This window comes from Apium graveolens, chromosome 7, assembly GCF_009905375.1.
Source record: "Apium graveolens cultivar Ventura chromosome 7, ASM990537v1, whole genome shotgun sequence".
Classification (NCBI taxonomy): domain Eukaryota; kingdom Viridiplantae; phylum Streptophyta; class Magnoliopsida; order Apiales; family Apiaceae; genus Apium; species Apium graveolens.
Window position 1 is genome coordinate 232,546,123 of NC_133653.1, and position 16,851 is coordinate 232,562,973.

General features: G+C 34.7%; 2 protein-coding genes and 1 long non-coding RNA gene across 5 annotated transcripts; all 3 read right to left on the bottom strand.

Annotated features, from left to right (window-relative positions):
- Window positions 1-160: 160 nt before the first annotated feature.
- Window positions 161-11,421, bottom strand: LOC141671476 (uncharacterized). The gene is made up of 5 exons (XR_012555145.1): window positions 11,232-11,421; window positions 4,332-4,491; window positions 2,619-2,708; window positions 557-680; window positions 161-461 (listed from the first exon to the last, which is right to left on the bottom strand). It is a non-coding gene; the product is annotated as an uncharacterized LOC141671476 (long non-coding RNA).
- On the bottom strand, window positions 6,624-11,225 carry LOC141671475 (uncharacterized). Of its 3 annotated transcripts, XM_074477749.1 has the most exons (3): window positions 9,238-11,225; window positions 7,249-9,150; window positions 6,624-7,144 (listed from the first exon to the last, which is right to left on the bottom strand). In XM_074477749.1, the coding sequence occupies exons 1-3, from the start codon at window positions 9,971-9,973 to the stop codon at window positions 6,753-6,755; spliced, it is 3,030 nt and encodes a 1,009-aa protein (XP_074333850.1). In that variant the 5' UTR covers window positions 9,974-11,225; the 3' UTR covers window positions 6,624-6,752. The 3 variants fall into 3 exon arrangements, with proteins under 3 accessions (XP_074333850.1, XP_074333848.1, XP_074333851.1); XM_074477747.1 differs by having other exon boundaries at window positions 7,249-11,225; XM_074477750.1 differs by having other exon boundaries at window positions 6,946-7,152; window positions 7,249-11,225.
- Window positions 11,422-13,177: 1,756 nt separating the features above from the next.
- On the bottom strand, window positions 13,178-16,238 carry LOC141672123 (transcription elongation factor 1 homolog). The gene is made up of 5 exons (XM_074478617.1): window positions 16,173-16,238; window positions 14,696-14,835; window positions 13,866-13,936; window positions 13,581-13,602; window positions 13,178-13,488 (listed from the first exon to the last, which is right to left on the bottom strand). Exons 2-5 carry the CDS (start codon window positions 14,806-14,808, stop codon window positions 13,386-13,388), a joined length of 309 nt encoding a protein of 102 aa, XP_074334718.1. The 5' UTR covers window positions 14,809-14,835; window positions 16,173-16,238; the 3' UTR covers window positions 13,178-13,385.
- Window positions 16,239-16,851: the final 613 nt, after the last annotated feature.

Consider the following 16,851-nt stretch of genomic DNA (forward strand, 5'->3'; position numbering starts at 1 on the left):
TTGAATCCACCGATTACTGTTCACGTTTCCGACGAAGAACCGTCATCACATATCTTGTTTCCGGCTACGAACCTCAAGTTTTGTTGCTCCCAAATTCCTCCGTCAACACATAGCAAGCAAAACAATAACATATGTAATCACAAATGTAGACATGCTATATTCCTGAATTACATGATACGGCAAGTAATCACAATACACAGTCAGTTTACTAAGCACTTTTAAGACAATGTCTATACAAAGTAGAAGCAAAACTTTCCAGAGAAGCAGAATAAGTGGCTAACTAATTGAGTTTTTGGAAGGCATGTTTTGTCATTAAAAACATAACATAACAAGAACCTCAATCCAACCATCACTTTTATGCACAAAACACAAATACAGACATTTAATTTCTAACAGTCTTGCCGCCCTTCTGGTTGCACTTTAGTTATCACATAGCTAACATACTCCAGAACTTCAAAATTCTAAGAATCAAATAGATTTAGTAAATCAATAATAAAGCTTAGAGAATGAATGAACTCTAGAGAAAAGTACAAGTAAACAATAAGCACAAACGTACCTTAAAGAAGGTCAAATGCTACCAGCATAACTTATACACTAGATCTGAGTCTTTAAATCATGACTGTTAATTTTAATTAACAGAAAATAGAAGGCACCAGCATAACTCTTCTGTCGACTATCATCTGTAGACAAACCATGAACGTCATACCATTAGAACTTAGAAGTTGTATGTCTTGAACAATGCTATATTGTTGCGGATTCTGTCAATATTTATTATTTAGTCATATCACATTTGTGTGTTTGTGTTGGGTTTAAATTATGTCATGTGCTTCTAATTTCGATTAGCAGATTAGCTTTGTAGATCGGAGATTCTTAGGTAAACAATCGTGATTTAAATATGTAATTACAAGTATTATACTATAACGTTCATACAAAACGAGAGCATGTACTAAATTTTGTAAACAATCTAAATTATGAACCACATATAGGTAGAAAAATGTACTATTAAATGTGCATAATCGAGTATAGGTACACACAACTGTAATTTCAGCATCTTTTATCTAAGATCTTGATTTGCAGGATGTAAACAGGAAATATGCACAGTTATGAATAGTTAAGTAGTTACTCAGGCTACCAGCCATAAATACAACCTAAGGCTCCCCAGTTCTTGGAAGCCCCTCTGTTTCAGGAAGAGTTGGATGTTTTCGAAGAAATTATGGAGGATGGTGCTGGGGTGTTGGCTGATGCGTTCATGGAGAACCTTGTGCTGCAGCCTCTTGGAGGATCAGACTCAGATGCAAATGTAGTGTTTGAAAAGGAGATTTTGGTGGACTCAGAGGAGGATGAGGATGATTTATTTGATCTTTTCTTAAAAAAACAAGTCTAGGTTCTGGTGGTTGGAGTTGTTGGATGTTGCTGCTGTTGGTTGAAGTTGCTGTTTTCATTGCTGTTTGTGCTGCAGTTCTATGTTTAGTTTTTCATCGTCTTTATTTTCAGTTTTAGGTTATTGCTGTGTCTTGTATCCCTGGTGGCAGCAGGGGTTAGCCTATTGCACTGTGTTTTTCTTTCCTTCAGTCCTGTATCGAGTCTTCTCCCGCTACAATTGGAGCTTGTTTCAATGTCATTGGTCTTTCAAAAAAAAAGATTTGTGGAACGGGTAGAGAGCATATATTGGGATAGTCTTTATATAATGTTTTCTAATAAAATGTTGTTTAACTTACTGGATTGAGTTTTGGAAAAGAAGGTTCTAAAAGAACGGCTTAAACATTTTTTTAGAAGAGGAAAATTTCATTTTTTTAAAAAAAGAGGCTTTAAGGGAGTAGTCTACCTTTGGTCCGCTAAGTAAATTAACTAGACAGGAATGTGTGTAAACAAGATCTTCAAATTAGTTATCAGAAAGCAAGATGTTCTGCGAGAGCAAATCCAAATCGTTGCCAGACAGTTATCTACCATAAATGTTGCTCCATTACAGGGTATTAAAGGGCACAGGCACTTTACTACTTTAGACTACACTCCCTGTATATAATCTTGTACTATACTTCAGATTTCTTAATATGGTGCCACTGGGAATGTTCCACAATATGGCAATAACAAGGACAATACTGGAATAGGCCAAGTACATTTATAAAGAGCACCTATAGATGGAGGTGAATTAGAAAATCAATATTTCGATTTTTCAATTGTTCCGTAATCATTAAAATCTTATAAACAAGCATATTTTATATGGAGACAAGATAACTACCTTCAAATTGTGAATGAGCCAGCATAAAATGTATAATCGAGGAAATTTAGTCATACATTTTAATCTTCATTGCAGCTAAACTCATTACGAAAATGTGTAACATATCCAAAACTAAAGGATATAAAGGTAGTTGTATTGGAAAATAAATCACATGCCAGAGAGTTGAGTAAAATAGCTGGGAAGAAATTTTTGCATCCGTCTTTAAATTTTACACTAGTTTTCCTCCATGGAAAGTAAAATCATCTCTTCAGCCAACAAATATTGCATAGAAAGCTTAAATTTCATGATATTAAGAATCAAACAAGAAACATAAAACTTCAGTGTAGCCTTTCATGTTACCAAGCATACTACATTAAGAAGGATTCTACTAGTCACATACCTTCCAAAAGACCTCAAAATTGCTTCGCTGTTTCCTGTCGTGCACTAAAGATGTAACGCCAATTCAAAATCTTTAGACAAAAGTTTAGTCCTGCAGCATGCATGATTCAAATCAGATAAAGCTCATAAAAGATACATCTATCAGAGAAAGTTATCCATAACTATAGCATGGCAATATAAGGCCATTAGAGAGAATACAGAATGTACATATCTACTTGTGGTGCCATGTTATATCTCCAACTCTCTCTACGTGTACATAAATATATATATAAAGAAGCCAAAATCATGTAACCAAGATGTACACGTCATTAAAAATGATTCAATTGCCCCAAAGTTGCAATGAAGGATCTTTAAAAACCATAAACTACAGAGATGCAACATTGAAGAGAGAGAGTTTGTTATTATTATGAAGCTTAAGAAATGAATTTACAAGGACATGATGTTTATGTACTAAGCTGGACAACTACTACTAGATTCTAGATTCTATACATCGATCTGTAATTCTCAACAGAATTTGTTTAACTGACAAACATCATACCACAGATGTTCTTGTAACTAACTTTTGCTGCATTTTGGCGCCAGATTGAGAATCAGACTTGTGTTGCTCATTTGTGTTTTTTCCTCTTTTGAGTTGAATCCTCTATATCTGTAACACCTAAAATCTAGAAAGGTCTCCAATTGATTAGGTTATGCAACCTGAGCTTCAAAGTTCCGAGTTCTCATTAAAATGGTGGTGCTGGTACCACCTTAGGTGATAGAAAAAATTGCATCAAATCCACTTGCACCCGGAACCCTCGTAAACAGGACTTATTTCATCTTCCTTTATCTCAAAATGAGTATACTAAGTATGGATGCTTAAATAGTTGCAATTTTTTAACATTAACCAGAAGCCATGTGTTTATCTTAACAAGTAGCGATAGGAATGGGGTCACGGGAAATCGACATCTAACTATAGTATATAGAACCTACTGTGAAGCCGGCAGTCTCTCCCAAATGTGGTATGCCGCATTGGGACTCCTGATCTCAAGTATAGCATCTCTGATTGGCATTTTTTAAGTGACTTGGTTCAGCTGCTTGCACCATTCACTCTGTTAAGATATCAATTTTGTAACAAAAAAATGGTGTATTTTTGTGAATCCCAATGACCTACAGTTTATTTACATACAATAACTCCAAGGTTTTATTGCATAAAACAAATCCGTTGGTGAGTGTTTTCTTAGTTCAAACTCTAAGGCGTGTGAGTTTATGTAATTGGTGCTTCTAATTGCTTGTGAATAAATAAAGGCGTACAAATCCATAACATTTGGCTTTCAAGATGCTTAAAGCTTAAATTAACATTAAACGCTAGAAAATCTAGGCAATTCAAATTTATTATTACAGTGTCGTCCAGATTGCTGAACAGCTTAAATTTGATTCTAGCTGTAAAAATAATGGACATCATAGGTACTAGTTCAGATAATGTCTGTATCCAAAGCCATTTTGTACATTTTTATCTGCAATTAATAACCAGGAAGCAAAAGTTCTATAACTTTCACAAGAATAGAGGCATAGAGAGTAAGAGAAAGAGAGGCCCGAGCTTTAGTGAAAACTTTCTGAAATCGGATGTAACGTTGGCTTTCATAAATTGCATAAGTTGTTAGATCTAAATACATAATCAGGATCATCTTATGCGATATTATCAAAGCTACATAAAACCTGTAATACGGAAGCGTACCTGATTTCATGACGGTGGGACTTGATCTTCCGCAGACTTGATTTTGATTCGGCCTCTAGCTGTATCTTGCTCAAACCGATGGGAGTAGAGGTTGTGAATAGTCTTGGGACCAAGACCCTATTCTGTTCTTTATATAGTAGTCCAATTGGACCCATTAACCCTAATCAGAACCACTTAATTAGTCCAAATGTAGAATAAACATTAAATGTAATTGTATTTAATATGTAAGCCCATATATTGGGAAATATTCTATCATAGGTAACATAAAAACCACTAACCACTTTACTTAAGTATCACATCAACTTCTGAACTGTACTTCATTTTATGGTGTTGATCTATGTTTGATGTGGAGAGTTTAACAATCCCTATGTAATGTAGTAATACAGCAACTACTGCAGTTGTGAATTGTGAAGGCAGTGGTTGGTCTAAGTTTTTGCAACTTCAGGCTTCTATTCTCTCCCTCGCCTTCTCTGACACTGATGTTGGGGATGATATAGGAAAGGAGTGGGGGAAGGTGGACAGGCATTCATAATGATCACAACTAAAGCAAATTACTGGTAAATCTCATAATAATCACAAAGAAGTATCTGGTAAATCCTTTTAAATATAAAGCAAAAATATGTAAGGTTCATCATAGCTCTACGAACTTAATAAATAGTGCACTATATCGAACATAATCACTCACCTTGACTCTACCATCTATGTATATGTGTGTGGACATGTCTTAAAGTAGGATAAAAGACACAGGGAACATCTAGGCAGTTAAGTATTTGGGAGAAATAGAAAAAATCCAAATAAAACATTTATTCAACAAGAAGACAAGAAAACATAAAATTAAAAGTAGGTGGTAACAACAAAAACAATGGACATAATCAATTAAATCGAGAATCATTCAAGATGAACTGCATACATACTAAATCCAAGTTGTGATCATCATCAAGATAATCATAAAGTAGCTTAACGACTGCATAGGCTCGAGCACTGGTACCAAGTACAATACCTGGATTAGGCCTCTCAAGAATCAAGTAGCCATCATAAATAAACCGTTCCAGGAGCAGCATGTAGAATAGTAAATTAAGACATTGAATAATATATTATAAACCAACACTGCCATTTCTCCACTGATTTTCAAGAGCTGGTAACAAAATAGCGAAGATCAAGGAAAAACGATAGAATAAGCAGTTGTTAGGAAGCAACCAAAAATGCCTTTGATGTGGAGTCTGATTGTGTGGTAAAATTACAAACAGATTTCGACAGGCTGATGCAAAATGGAACAATAACTATGCTGGTGCATCGACTGTCTATCACAGAAAATGCGGCAAAATGCCAGTGTTACATACTAGAAAAAGGAACTTACCCCACCCTTGTAGCAAACAAGTAAGGTTTATAGTACAGGTTAATCAGCATCATGGTTACTACAGCGCCAAGTCGAGCCTCGACGTCCGAGTACCTTCGAGAAGACTAGTCGACAAGTCGCTCGACTAGTCGTAAAAAGTCGACTACATGCTCATTATATATATACTTACTAGATTTAATATATCACATAACTAAACATGTCGATCCCATAATTTAAATCAAAAGTAATAGAATAGTAAGTTCGAATAAGCATAGTCACTGCATAATATCATGCATATTGCAAATATCAAACACATGCAATCAAATAAAGACATGTCACATAAGTTTAATGAATATCAAGCAAATTTATCCATCTTAATATCATTTTCATTTTCATATCTTTCTTATGTGTTGTCAAGGGTTTGATTGAGTCATGGCACACCACAATCGCTCCAAGTCGGGCGTCGACCCGATTACCTTTACAACAACTAGTTGTTGACAAGTCAGGCTTCAAGACTCTCGGCGCCCGAGTACCTTCGTGTCGACTAGTCGTCTTCGCCCGAGTACCTTCGTGTCGACTAGTCGTCTTCGTGATAACAATGATCAACATGTAACAACATGAATTACAAACCAAACATCATGTAAAAGGCTTTATTCAAAGTAAATTCATCTTTTTCAAAATATCCGATATATTCCCTCAATTATCCCAACCACAATTAGTCAGAGTGTAACAGTGATAACCTAAATTAATTAAATAAGTTAAAATCTTAATTTAATTATGCCTACTATTACTAAGATTTCCATTCCGAGAGTGTACCAATAAGCACATGTACAAGGAAACACATAAGTCATATTTTCCCTTGGTTTCTTGCATATAATAACAAGGAAACCTAATGGTAATATAATCAGCAAGGCTTCAACTCAAGTAACACACAGATCGAAACTTACAAATGCAAATTGTAAGAAATTTGGTAAATACATAGGTACCAATATTTCCTTCTCACATCAGGATTGTATATATCGAAATGCCTTTATTGACTAAGTAAAGAGATTACCACTCTACTAGCAAAAAAAAGATTACCACTCTCACCCAGGTTGCTGCCTGCGGTTCAAAAATATGTCTTTTGCCGCCTGTAATTGCTTTAAAGCAACACTAATGTCAATGCGTTTTTGTGGCATCACTTCTGAACATAATATTCCCACTTCAAATATTGATGCCAAGCATACTTCCATTGCAGTCTTGTTGTATGACTGATTTCCAGTCAGGCCATGTTCTTCTTGATCTACTACCATGCAGGGGTCAGCAATGTCCATCACTCTTTCAGGAAGTGCTTTCCTCACATAGTTATGAAGATTACTACCACCGTCTACCAAAATGCTATCTTCTGTAGGCCGTTTCCCCGAGAAAATTTCTAGTAAAAGAATCCCATAGCTATACACATCTCCCTGTAGAGATAACTCTCCACCCATTCCATACTCTGCACAACTAAAGGGTTAAGAAATTGGCAAAAAAATAGTAACATTTTACAATACTATTGAGCATTACCAAATATTGACGGAGAATTTTGGTATTGAAAATCACCTGGAGGAACATATCCAACTGTTCCACGTACACCAGTTGACAAACTCATTTTTGGTTGATTGGTATCATCCATAGTAGCATAAGAAAACCTCGCCAAACCAAAATCACCAATATGAGCAACAAAATCCTCGTCAAGAAGAATATTACTTGGCTTTATGTCAGAATGAATGATACTTGCATGACTGTGATGATGTAGGTAGTCCACTGCCAATGCAACATCAATTGAAATATTTAACCTCTGGACTAGAGTCAAGTTTCTTTCATACTCTTCATAAGGACTTGGATGCAACCAGTTGTCCACACTCCCGTTAGTCATGAACTCAAAGACCAATGCTTTGAAGTCATTGCCCTTAAAATCAATGGTAGAGCATGCTGTGATGATCTTGAGAAGATTGCGGTGACGAATATTTCTCAGTGTTTCACACTCTGCCAAAAAAGACTTGTTAGCTCCACGTATTTCAATGTGTAGTACCTTTACAGCAACTATGTGTTCCACTGATTCGAGAACTCCTTTGTACACAGAACCATATCTTCCTTTACCTAGCAAATTTTTTGGAGAAAACTCATTTGTAGCTAGTAGAAGATCTTGATATGAAAGTTGGGGATATTGGTGGTCCGTCAATAGTACAGGGTTATTCAACTTTTTGGAGTTTCGACGTCGATAAAAAATTAAGGCAAGACATACTAACAAGATACCAAAGGGTACAAGAATAAGAATAAGGAGTAGTTTTATTCTCATGGCAGATGTTTTTTTCTTATTCCTTGAGACTTTTACAGGACAAGCAGGCAAATGCAATGCTTGAATACCTCCACAGAGCTCCAAATTTCCAACGACTGAAAAAGCACTTGAGTTTGAAAACAAACCTTCTCTCGACACTTCACCTCCAAGCTTGTTGTGCGACAGGTTGAGGAACACAATTAGAGGAAACCCAACAAAAAAGTTTGGAATACTCCCGGAGATATTATTGTTTGAAAGATCTAGAAATGCAAGATTTTTCAAAGCCTTGAAAGAAGATGGAATTCTACCTTGAAAAAGATTTCCTTCCAAGTACAGTTCCTCCAACATCACACAACCATCAAGAGTGGCGGGTATATCTCCTGTTAATTTGTTGTACGAGAGATCTAGTGTCCCCAGATGTTTCAATCTTCCAATGTTGGATGGAAGTGGGCCAGTGAATAAGTTCCGGGACAAATCAAGGCCAATACATTGGGAAGAAAACCCAATTTCCTTGGGTATTACACCGCTAAGCCTGTTGTTAGCAATTAACATATATTGTATAGTTGAGATGTTAAACAATTCAGTAGGAAGGTTCCCTTGGAGCTTGTTATTACTAAAGTAGAGATCACTTAATTGAGAAATGTTGCTGATGGCAGTTGGAATTACTCCTGATATGTTGTTTTTCTGTAAATCTAGTGCGCCTAGCTTTGAAAGCTTTCCAATTGACTCTGGAATGGTCCCTGTTAGTAAGTTGTCAAACAACGAAAGTACTTTCATGTTCTCAAGTTTTCCAATTTCACGGGGTATGCTCCCGTATATGTGGTTTTTGTTCAGATATAGCCGCTCCATAGAAATGGAGAGATTCACAATAGAGTTCGGGAGCTTCCCTCTTAAACCAGTCTCTTCTAATCCAAGTTGCTGTAAATTGGTACAGTTGACAAAAGAATTAAAGAAGCCCAAGTCATCGGGACCCATATTGTCTCCAAGTGGATTGTGATTCAGATTCAGAATTTGAAGATGGGGAAGGCTACCCAAATTATTTGGTACAGGACCAGTAATATTATTTCCTGCGATGTCAAATAAAATGAGACCCGACGCATTAGCTATTGATGGTGGAAGTAGGCCTGATATTTTGTTTCCTCCACAGTTGAACTCTTGTAGCTTAGGAAGGGAGGAACCAAAATCTGGTGGAAGTGTTCCTTCTAAGTCATTCCCGAATAGATTGAATAGATACAGGGATGAAAAGTTGAAAAGTTGTTGAGGAACTATACCCGAAAAATTGTTTGAATCCAAGTAAAGAACCTCCAGTTTTGCAAGATGAGCAATTTCCAAAGGTATGCCCGCTAGATTGTTCCGATCCAGATAAAGAATACCAAGAGATGACATATTACCTATTGAAGGTGGAATTGATCCGGTAAAATGATTTTTTCCAAGGTCAATCACTTCAAGCTTAGTCCAAGAAGCAAACTCCGTCGGTAGTTTTCCTCTTAGATTGTTGTTATACATAAAAATTTTCCTGATATCGACACAATGACTCAAATTGGGAGGGAAACCACCTTGAAAAGAATTGTTATTTAGATAAAGATGTTGTAGGCGAAACAGTCGACCAATTTCATTTGGGATTGAGCCATGAAAATTGTTTTCGTAGAGGTAAATTTCCCTGAGAAAGGATAGGTTTCCAATATGAGGAGACAATGTACCCACCAAGTTTTGTGAGGTGAGATTTAGTGATGTTACTCTCTCTCTTCTGTGGCTGCACGTAACGCCTGTCCAGTGACAGAAGTGGATGGAACTGTTCCACGAGGCCAGCACACCCAACGGGTTATCTTCTATTGAAGCCTTAAAAGAAAGCAACGCTTGTTGATCGGTGTCATTGTTTAGAAACGCAAATACAAACATTTTTGATGTTAATACTAGAATAGAGAGAATGATGAATTGAAACATCATGGTTGTTTGATGAAAATGAGAAATTGGTGAGGGGGATGTACTGGTAATGGTAGTGCACATACAAATAGCAAAACATAATCCTTAAATTTAGGTGAGTGGAATATTTATGATCACTAATTAATTCAATATTCAAAGTTTTTGCTAAACAGCACTACACGAGAAATAATGACTTTATAAGTCAAGCAAACTCAGGAAGGTCTAGTCTAGCCAAGATCAGTAGAAACCAAATGATACTCAATATCGATGAAGAAAGCTGTATTATCCACCAATATAGGCAAGAAACTTCCGATTATTTATGACCTAAGTCTGTGGTTTGTAGTGTTTAATGTTTTGACACCATTTTGTTAATAATTTGTTATCAACTTTTGTTAGGTAAGGGGGAATTCTTATGGTCACTATTAAGTTATTGACAGTTGATAGTGTATTTTCGCTGAACACGATCAAAAGATGACTTTATAAGTCAAGCATTTACCGCTTGTGTGAAAATTATAATGGAATGTTAGGGATGTCTTTGTCTCCAACAGTACTGGTGATGACTGGAATGCAGCATGTGTGAAAATTTAGTTTAATATTTTGAAATACAACATTGAACATGAGTTGTGTAGTGTAGGAATCAAGTAACTAGATATTAACTAACACAGAACATTATTTGAAACCGTCTTTCTTGTTATAGGTTAAACATAAATTAGTTTTAGGCCTCAAATTTTCAGGTTGGCTTAGAGCAAGTCCAATGCAATGTTATAAGAGCAAGTCCAATGCAATGCTATAAGTGACGCCATTTCTATCATTTACAATCAAATGCCAATAATTTCAACTCCAAAGGAGTTCTATACTTGGATGCATAAATGCATCCTTAATTCTAAATTTGAAACCAATGATGCATTTATGCATCTAGCCACATCATCATAATAGTACAAATGAGATGCATCTTTTGTACTTTAAATGGAACTTAGGGCAAAGTGACAAAATTTAGGTAAATAAGAAAATATTTGGTTTCAAAATGCATCTAGCATTGGAGTTGGAGTTTTGTTTTAGTATCAAAAGACATATTTGATGTCAAATTATAGTAATAAGTATAGTTATTTTGCATCTTGCATTGGACTTGCTCCTGGGCCCCAAGTTCTTAGAACCGGCCCTGAACTTATCAGTCAAACAAATTCTGGCAAGTCTAGTCTAGCCGAGATCAGTAGAAACCAAGTGATACTCATTATGTTAGACCGTCCATGAATTTGTAAGTCAAACAAATTCAGTCAGGTCTAGTCTAGACAAGATCAGTAGAAACCAAATGATACTGAATATTGTTAAATTGTTTACTTACCCAATTAATAGTGATTTATGTCGCAGTGTGGAATCGAGGAGCTTGTTGGATCAAAAGAATTGAAGAAGCCTACTGTAGGTCTTATGATTAAGCTCCTCACAGGTGTTAGCAATAGCAGTAATGTACATAAACTGTTATTTATGGTGAATGGTGATCGAGAATAATACAATAACTGGACCAAGAAACTTACCTAAACATATGGTATAATACACAGCTATTTATAAATTGTATTCAATAATACAATTTTAGCCCCTTTTTTAATCAAAATTGACGAAAATAACCGGTCTTAAATTTTTTGGTCAATTTTAACCGGTAAAATGCTATTACGTAATTTCAGATGGAGTATTACTAATTAATTTTTATAGCAGACGCAATTTATATTAGGGTATTCATTTAATAAGAATTTTACACTTGCGTAACTAATACAATCACAAAGAGAATATGCAATTAGTATCTGCGTATCATCAATTTTTTTTATTGAATGGGGACTTGGTTTTCACGGAAAACGATGCTAAGGTGAGAACATTGCTCACTCCTAGTACCGTATGTATATCTTCTTCAAATAGGTTATATAATAGTTTGATTACGCATGTATAGAAGGCAGATATAAAAGTCTAAAGTTGGTCATTATCTGAGAAACGGTTATTTTAGTACAACTTTGGTGAAAATAGACTAAATTTGTTATTTTTTCTCTCATGTTATGTGTTCAGTTTTGACTAGTTAATAATCTAAAATTTTGACTGCTTAAGTTATTATTAAATAAATTTAAAAACTTACATAGAAAATATATCTAATTTTGTTTAAAATGTATTTTTCAATTTTTTAAAATAATACATATATATATATATTTTAATTATTAGTTAAAATGTAATTAATTTGACTATATAACATATGGAGGGAGCTTCTTGAACTAGGGACCCATGGTTGTATAGTTGTCGGGTGCCACTGGTGCGTCAACCAAACAATCAGTGAAGTTTAATATTATTTCTTCAATCATTTAGTTTTGATGACGACACAATACAATGTTTGTGAGGGTTGATTAAAAGATGTCGATGAAACATTACAACTGAAACAAAAACTACACTGGGTTACGTTACGAGCTAATAAACAAGAGGTGGAAGAAACTTAACAGTGTTTAAAAAAGTTATGAGCATTATTATCGTCTGTTGCAGTGCGATCACTTGCAAAGGTATTTGGATTAAGCAGACGCGCACTGGGTCCAAAGTTTGGTTTTACAAATTACTAGTTGATAATTATAGTGATTCAGGTTGTTAGTATCATCGGCCTTCTTCACATCTCACTTTGATTTCCACTTAAAAGCAGGCTCCACAGATCACAACAGAACAACCCCGTACATGTATGAAATTTCTACTCATATACTAATTGATTTTGCACAGGTTGCTTTAGACACTTGTTTCTCTAACATTACACTAATCTCATCTTCCTAACTTATCTCCTCACTGCCTTTTCAATCATTCATATATAGTCCACATCAAATTTGAACTTAAGACTTCACCAAAGCAGGGATTATGCAGCCAAAAACGGAAACGAACTTTCAACTTACACTTTAGTACCAATGCATAGGGACGACGATAATACCAAAATTTTGCAAATGTATTTGGTTTATTCAAGAGCTTCAAGATTCATAACTCTCCAATTTGTCTCCCCTAAATTGTAAATATAGTAAATACACCATCTCCCATATTCTTCAACTATACTGAAGAATTGCCTTTGGCGTCGGAATACATTGGATATACACAACATTTTAAGTACAAAAATTTTACTGGAGGGAAACATGCAAAAACATAAATCATTATAAGCTAATTTGATTTTGATTACCAGTTAAGAAACTCAAAGACTGGGGGAAAAATTGAGGACGCATAACTAAGATTCGGACAGCAAAATATTTAAAAGCAGCATGCCACCAATTAACAACAATTGAAGGATTGAAGTCAGCTAAAATACTAATTCAAAATATAGATTTAGAGAATAACCGCAATCATCCACCACACACCAGAAAGCATACATAAGTTACATGCCCATGTCTTTCCAAGATTTGTTATATCTTCTTACATCTAAGGAAACAGAGACTGGCATGCCCAACTACTGGTAGGAACATATGGAATTTATGATTGACACATGAGTGCACAGCAGTTAAACATTCTCATAAGCCTCCTCTTCCTCATCATCCTCAAGATTTTTGCCATCGTCCTCAGGGTTGTTCACACGTTCACATTCATCTATCCATTCACTGTATCTGTATCCACAAAATTTAATTATATACTGTACCTCTCGAAAAACAAACTGAAACAGCAGTTAATTTCAAAATTTTCCAGAGAATTTACTTACATATCGATAGGTTCAGTCAGAGCTGCAAACACAATTAAAATATATTAGTTCACTATCCAAGAACATTTGAGCAGGCTGAAAAGACAAACTAAAATTTCTATCCTGCATGACCCTGGACATATGTCATGTAGCATAAAAAGGTTAACAAGTGGTCAATCAACAAACAATGTAAAGCTAAAGAGAACTCCTAAATTGCCAACTCAATAACAAAGATTCAGTCAGATCTCTCTCTGCATTAAGAAAGATAACAGAATGCAGTAAAACAAACAATCATCTAACAGTTACCTGTAACAGTTGTGCTAAAACTCTCTTGACATATCCTGCACGAAGCCTCACCAATCAAATTCTTCATATCGCTGAAACAGGTAATATTTTTCAGTTAGAATGCAATGGAATTAAAAACATAAACTTGTGTTTTCCTTAATGGGCAACCCTACATCAGCATACAAACATTTAATTGCATAAAGCACTCAAAATATCAGAACTGACAACGGAAACAATACAGAAGCAAGTGACATAAAACAATTCACGAGAAAGTAAACCGGGATATATGTAGAGACAACAAAAGTAGAACTATTAGATCGGCCCAACAAAAGTAGAACTATTAGATCGGCCAACCAGAACAAGGAAAATAAATTAAACTAAAACCTACAATGTATACTGCACGTCTGTTCACTGCATCAACAGGACACGTTTATTTAATTATTTTTGTGAAGCTGTCTTACACAATTTATTCCGAAACATCCTGCCATTTAGAAAGAGGTGTGGAACTATGTACAAGACATAAACTCAACCGAGGAGAAAAATCTTTCAACACTCTGCTTTCTCATTTAATTTTACTTCCAAATAGTTCCTAAAAGGAAAACTTTATCTCTACAATCTATTCGTCAATACAATTACAATAACAGCCAACCAATCTTTTCGGCTCTATGAATATATACTGCGGACATGTGTACAGAATTTTCTTATCCGTGTGATTCAACCAAGTTCCCTATTTATCAACAATTACAACTCCAAAACATATTAGGATTTTAGATATTAGCAGTCAAAAGTTAAAAACTACTTGGCCATGCATGAAAACTATAGCATATAATATACATCTCTGAAACACTTACATACGGCATTCCACACTGCTTCCGTGATTACAGAATGGGCAACTAAATACAGTATCGAGTTTGTCCATCCTTTTTTTGGGTGGTGGCTTCGCCCTTGACTTCCTCTTGCCCATTTTTGAACAATTTGGGTATTCTTTTCACTGTCATCATCAGAAGTTCAACTTATAAGAAATTGTATAACCGTACACAGTACGTAAGTATAAACTCCATGCAAATATGCTCAAGTATATAAAAGGACATCGTTTGACCGATTTAAAGTATCAAAACTGACCAAACAAATAGACAGCCCTATCTCGCCAGTCGATAAACCCTGGCGAGTATGTGCCAACGTATTGTAAACGGCATCTATAGTAAATAGTTTAACGCTATTGTTGTGATAACATCCAATTAAGGAACTCTTAGCAAGTTACACAATAATAGATCTTCACACTTTACTATTTAACCCGCCTTATCAAATCCCCTTCAAAACATAATCTATTCAGGAAGTGAGGTTATAGATACAAACTGATCATTTTTAGCTATAAAAAAAGTTTTCTGACACTCATGCAGCGGGCAAGATGTCCTCTCATCGGACTAGGGAAATAATTATTACACTGCCCCACTGTATATAACTAAATAAAAGCTCAAGAATGTTCATTATTTAATATTATTCTTTATCATTTTCTAACGACTAAAAGAAACTGATGTTATGTGTAAAACGCTGGCTTTCTTTTGATTACCACGATATCAAAGTTAAATAGATGATAGAAACACCAAAGAACCAAAATATCCCTGGTAATACATTATAAACGCTCCTAAACAAGAAAGAACGGAAGAAAAATAAGAGCAAATCGTCTCTGTACTATATTAAAAACAAACAATAATAGGAAAGCTAATCAACACGAACGGAAGAAGTACAATTTAGTTCATTTTATAATAGAAATCGGCGCACAGCACCACGAAATCAATTAACTAACTACCAACAAAATCTAATAGAAAAGAAAAAAAACCGCCAAATCGGTACTTTCTCTAATTTCACCGAAAACTTGAACATATTAAACTAATAATACGTGGGAAGAATCGATGATGCAACATTTTCCAGATCCGTTATATAATACCATATGAGTATACCCTCTGAAAACACTAACGATGAATGCAAGAAAATTTCAAAGGGGGCAAAAAATATACAAAGGGGACAAAATACACAAAAATTTCAAACCCTGTAACATACAATAGTTGCAAAAACAAAGCTTGAATACTAACACACCATACATACACATAAAAAGATACATAAATCAAACAGCAAACAAAATATAAATAAATGATTTTCATAACCCTTACGATTAAAAAAACCCTAGAAACCACAACAAATTAAACGATGCACAACAATAATTAAAACGTAAACAACAGAAATGGGCGAACAACAATTACTTGCAACAAAAAGAAAAATTGAAACATAAAATAACAAATTAAAAAAATTAGTAGAAAACGTACGTACCTCGAGTTTTTTTTGGGGAGAAACAATGATAATAATATGAAAATGTACGAAAACACACCCTGCTCCTATTTATAGCCCTGTGTTTGTCACGTGAATGAAGTTTCACGACCATGATATAGAACGACACCGTTTTTGCGTTAGAAGATTTTTGTTTACACCATTCACAAAAATCGCCAATAAATCGGTCGAAAATATTTGTATAATTTGACCGTTCCGATAAATCACCGATAAAACATCCAATTTTTAAAAAATCGTTCGATAAATTGTAAATCGGTACCTCAACCCAATAATAACGATTTTCGAAATCTGTAATACTGCATTTTCATAATAAATATTAGATGTTCTAAAAATTCTTTTTTTTTCGAAAATCCTGTTCCAAAAATTCTCAATTTAATTAACTAATTCATAAATTAATCTTTTTTTTTTGGATTCTTTTAATTATTATAATGTTGGTAAATTTAGCATTATTTTATTATTTTACTATATTTACCTATTTTAATTGATTTATTATATTGATCATAGTAAATCTTTGATCAATTATTATCGATATTAAAAAAATTATAAAATAATATGATATACATTAAAATATGTAAAAGTTATTAATTAATATTATTAAGACCACAGAGATTAAGGGTGTGTTTGGTATTGCTGTTGCAGACAGCAACAGTAGCTTTTCGCT

Bases quoted from the DNA above. Each gene is read 5' to 3' on its own strand.
- LOC141671475 (XM_074477747.1), bottom strand. From the start codon at position 9,973: ATGTGCACTACCATTACCAGTACATCCCCCTCACCAATTTCTCATTTT. The intron at 7,145-7,248 runs GTGATTTTCAAT...TTAGTTGTGCAG, and splicing joins AGTTGGATATGTTCCTCCAG to AGTATGGAATGGGTGGAGAG.
- LOC141672123 (XM_074478617.1), bottom strand. From the start codon at position 14,808: ATGGGCAAGAGGAAGTCAAGGGCGAAGCCACCACCCAAAAAAAGGATG. The intron at 13,603-13,865 runs GTAACTGTTAGA...TTGTGTTTGCAG, and splicing joins TTTTAGCACAACTGTTACAG to CTCTGACTGAACCTATCGAT. The intron at 13,489-13,580 runs GTAAGTAAATTC...TTGTGGATACAG, and splicing joins CTGACTGAACCTATCGATAT to ATACAGTGAATGGATAGATG.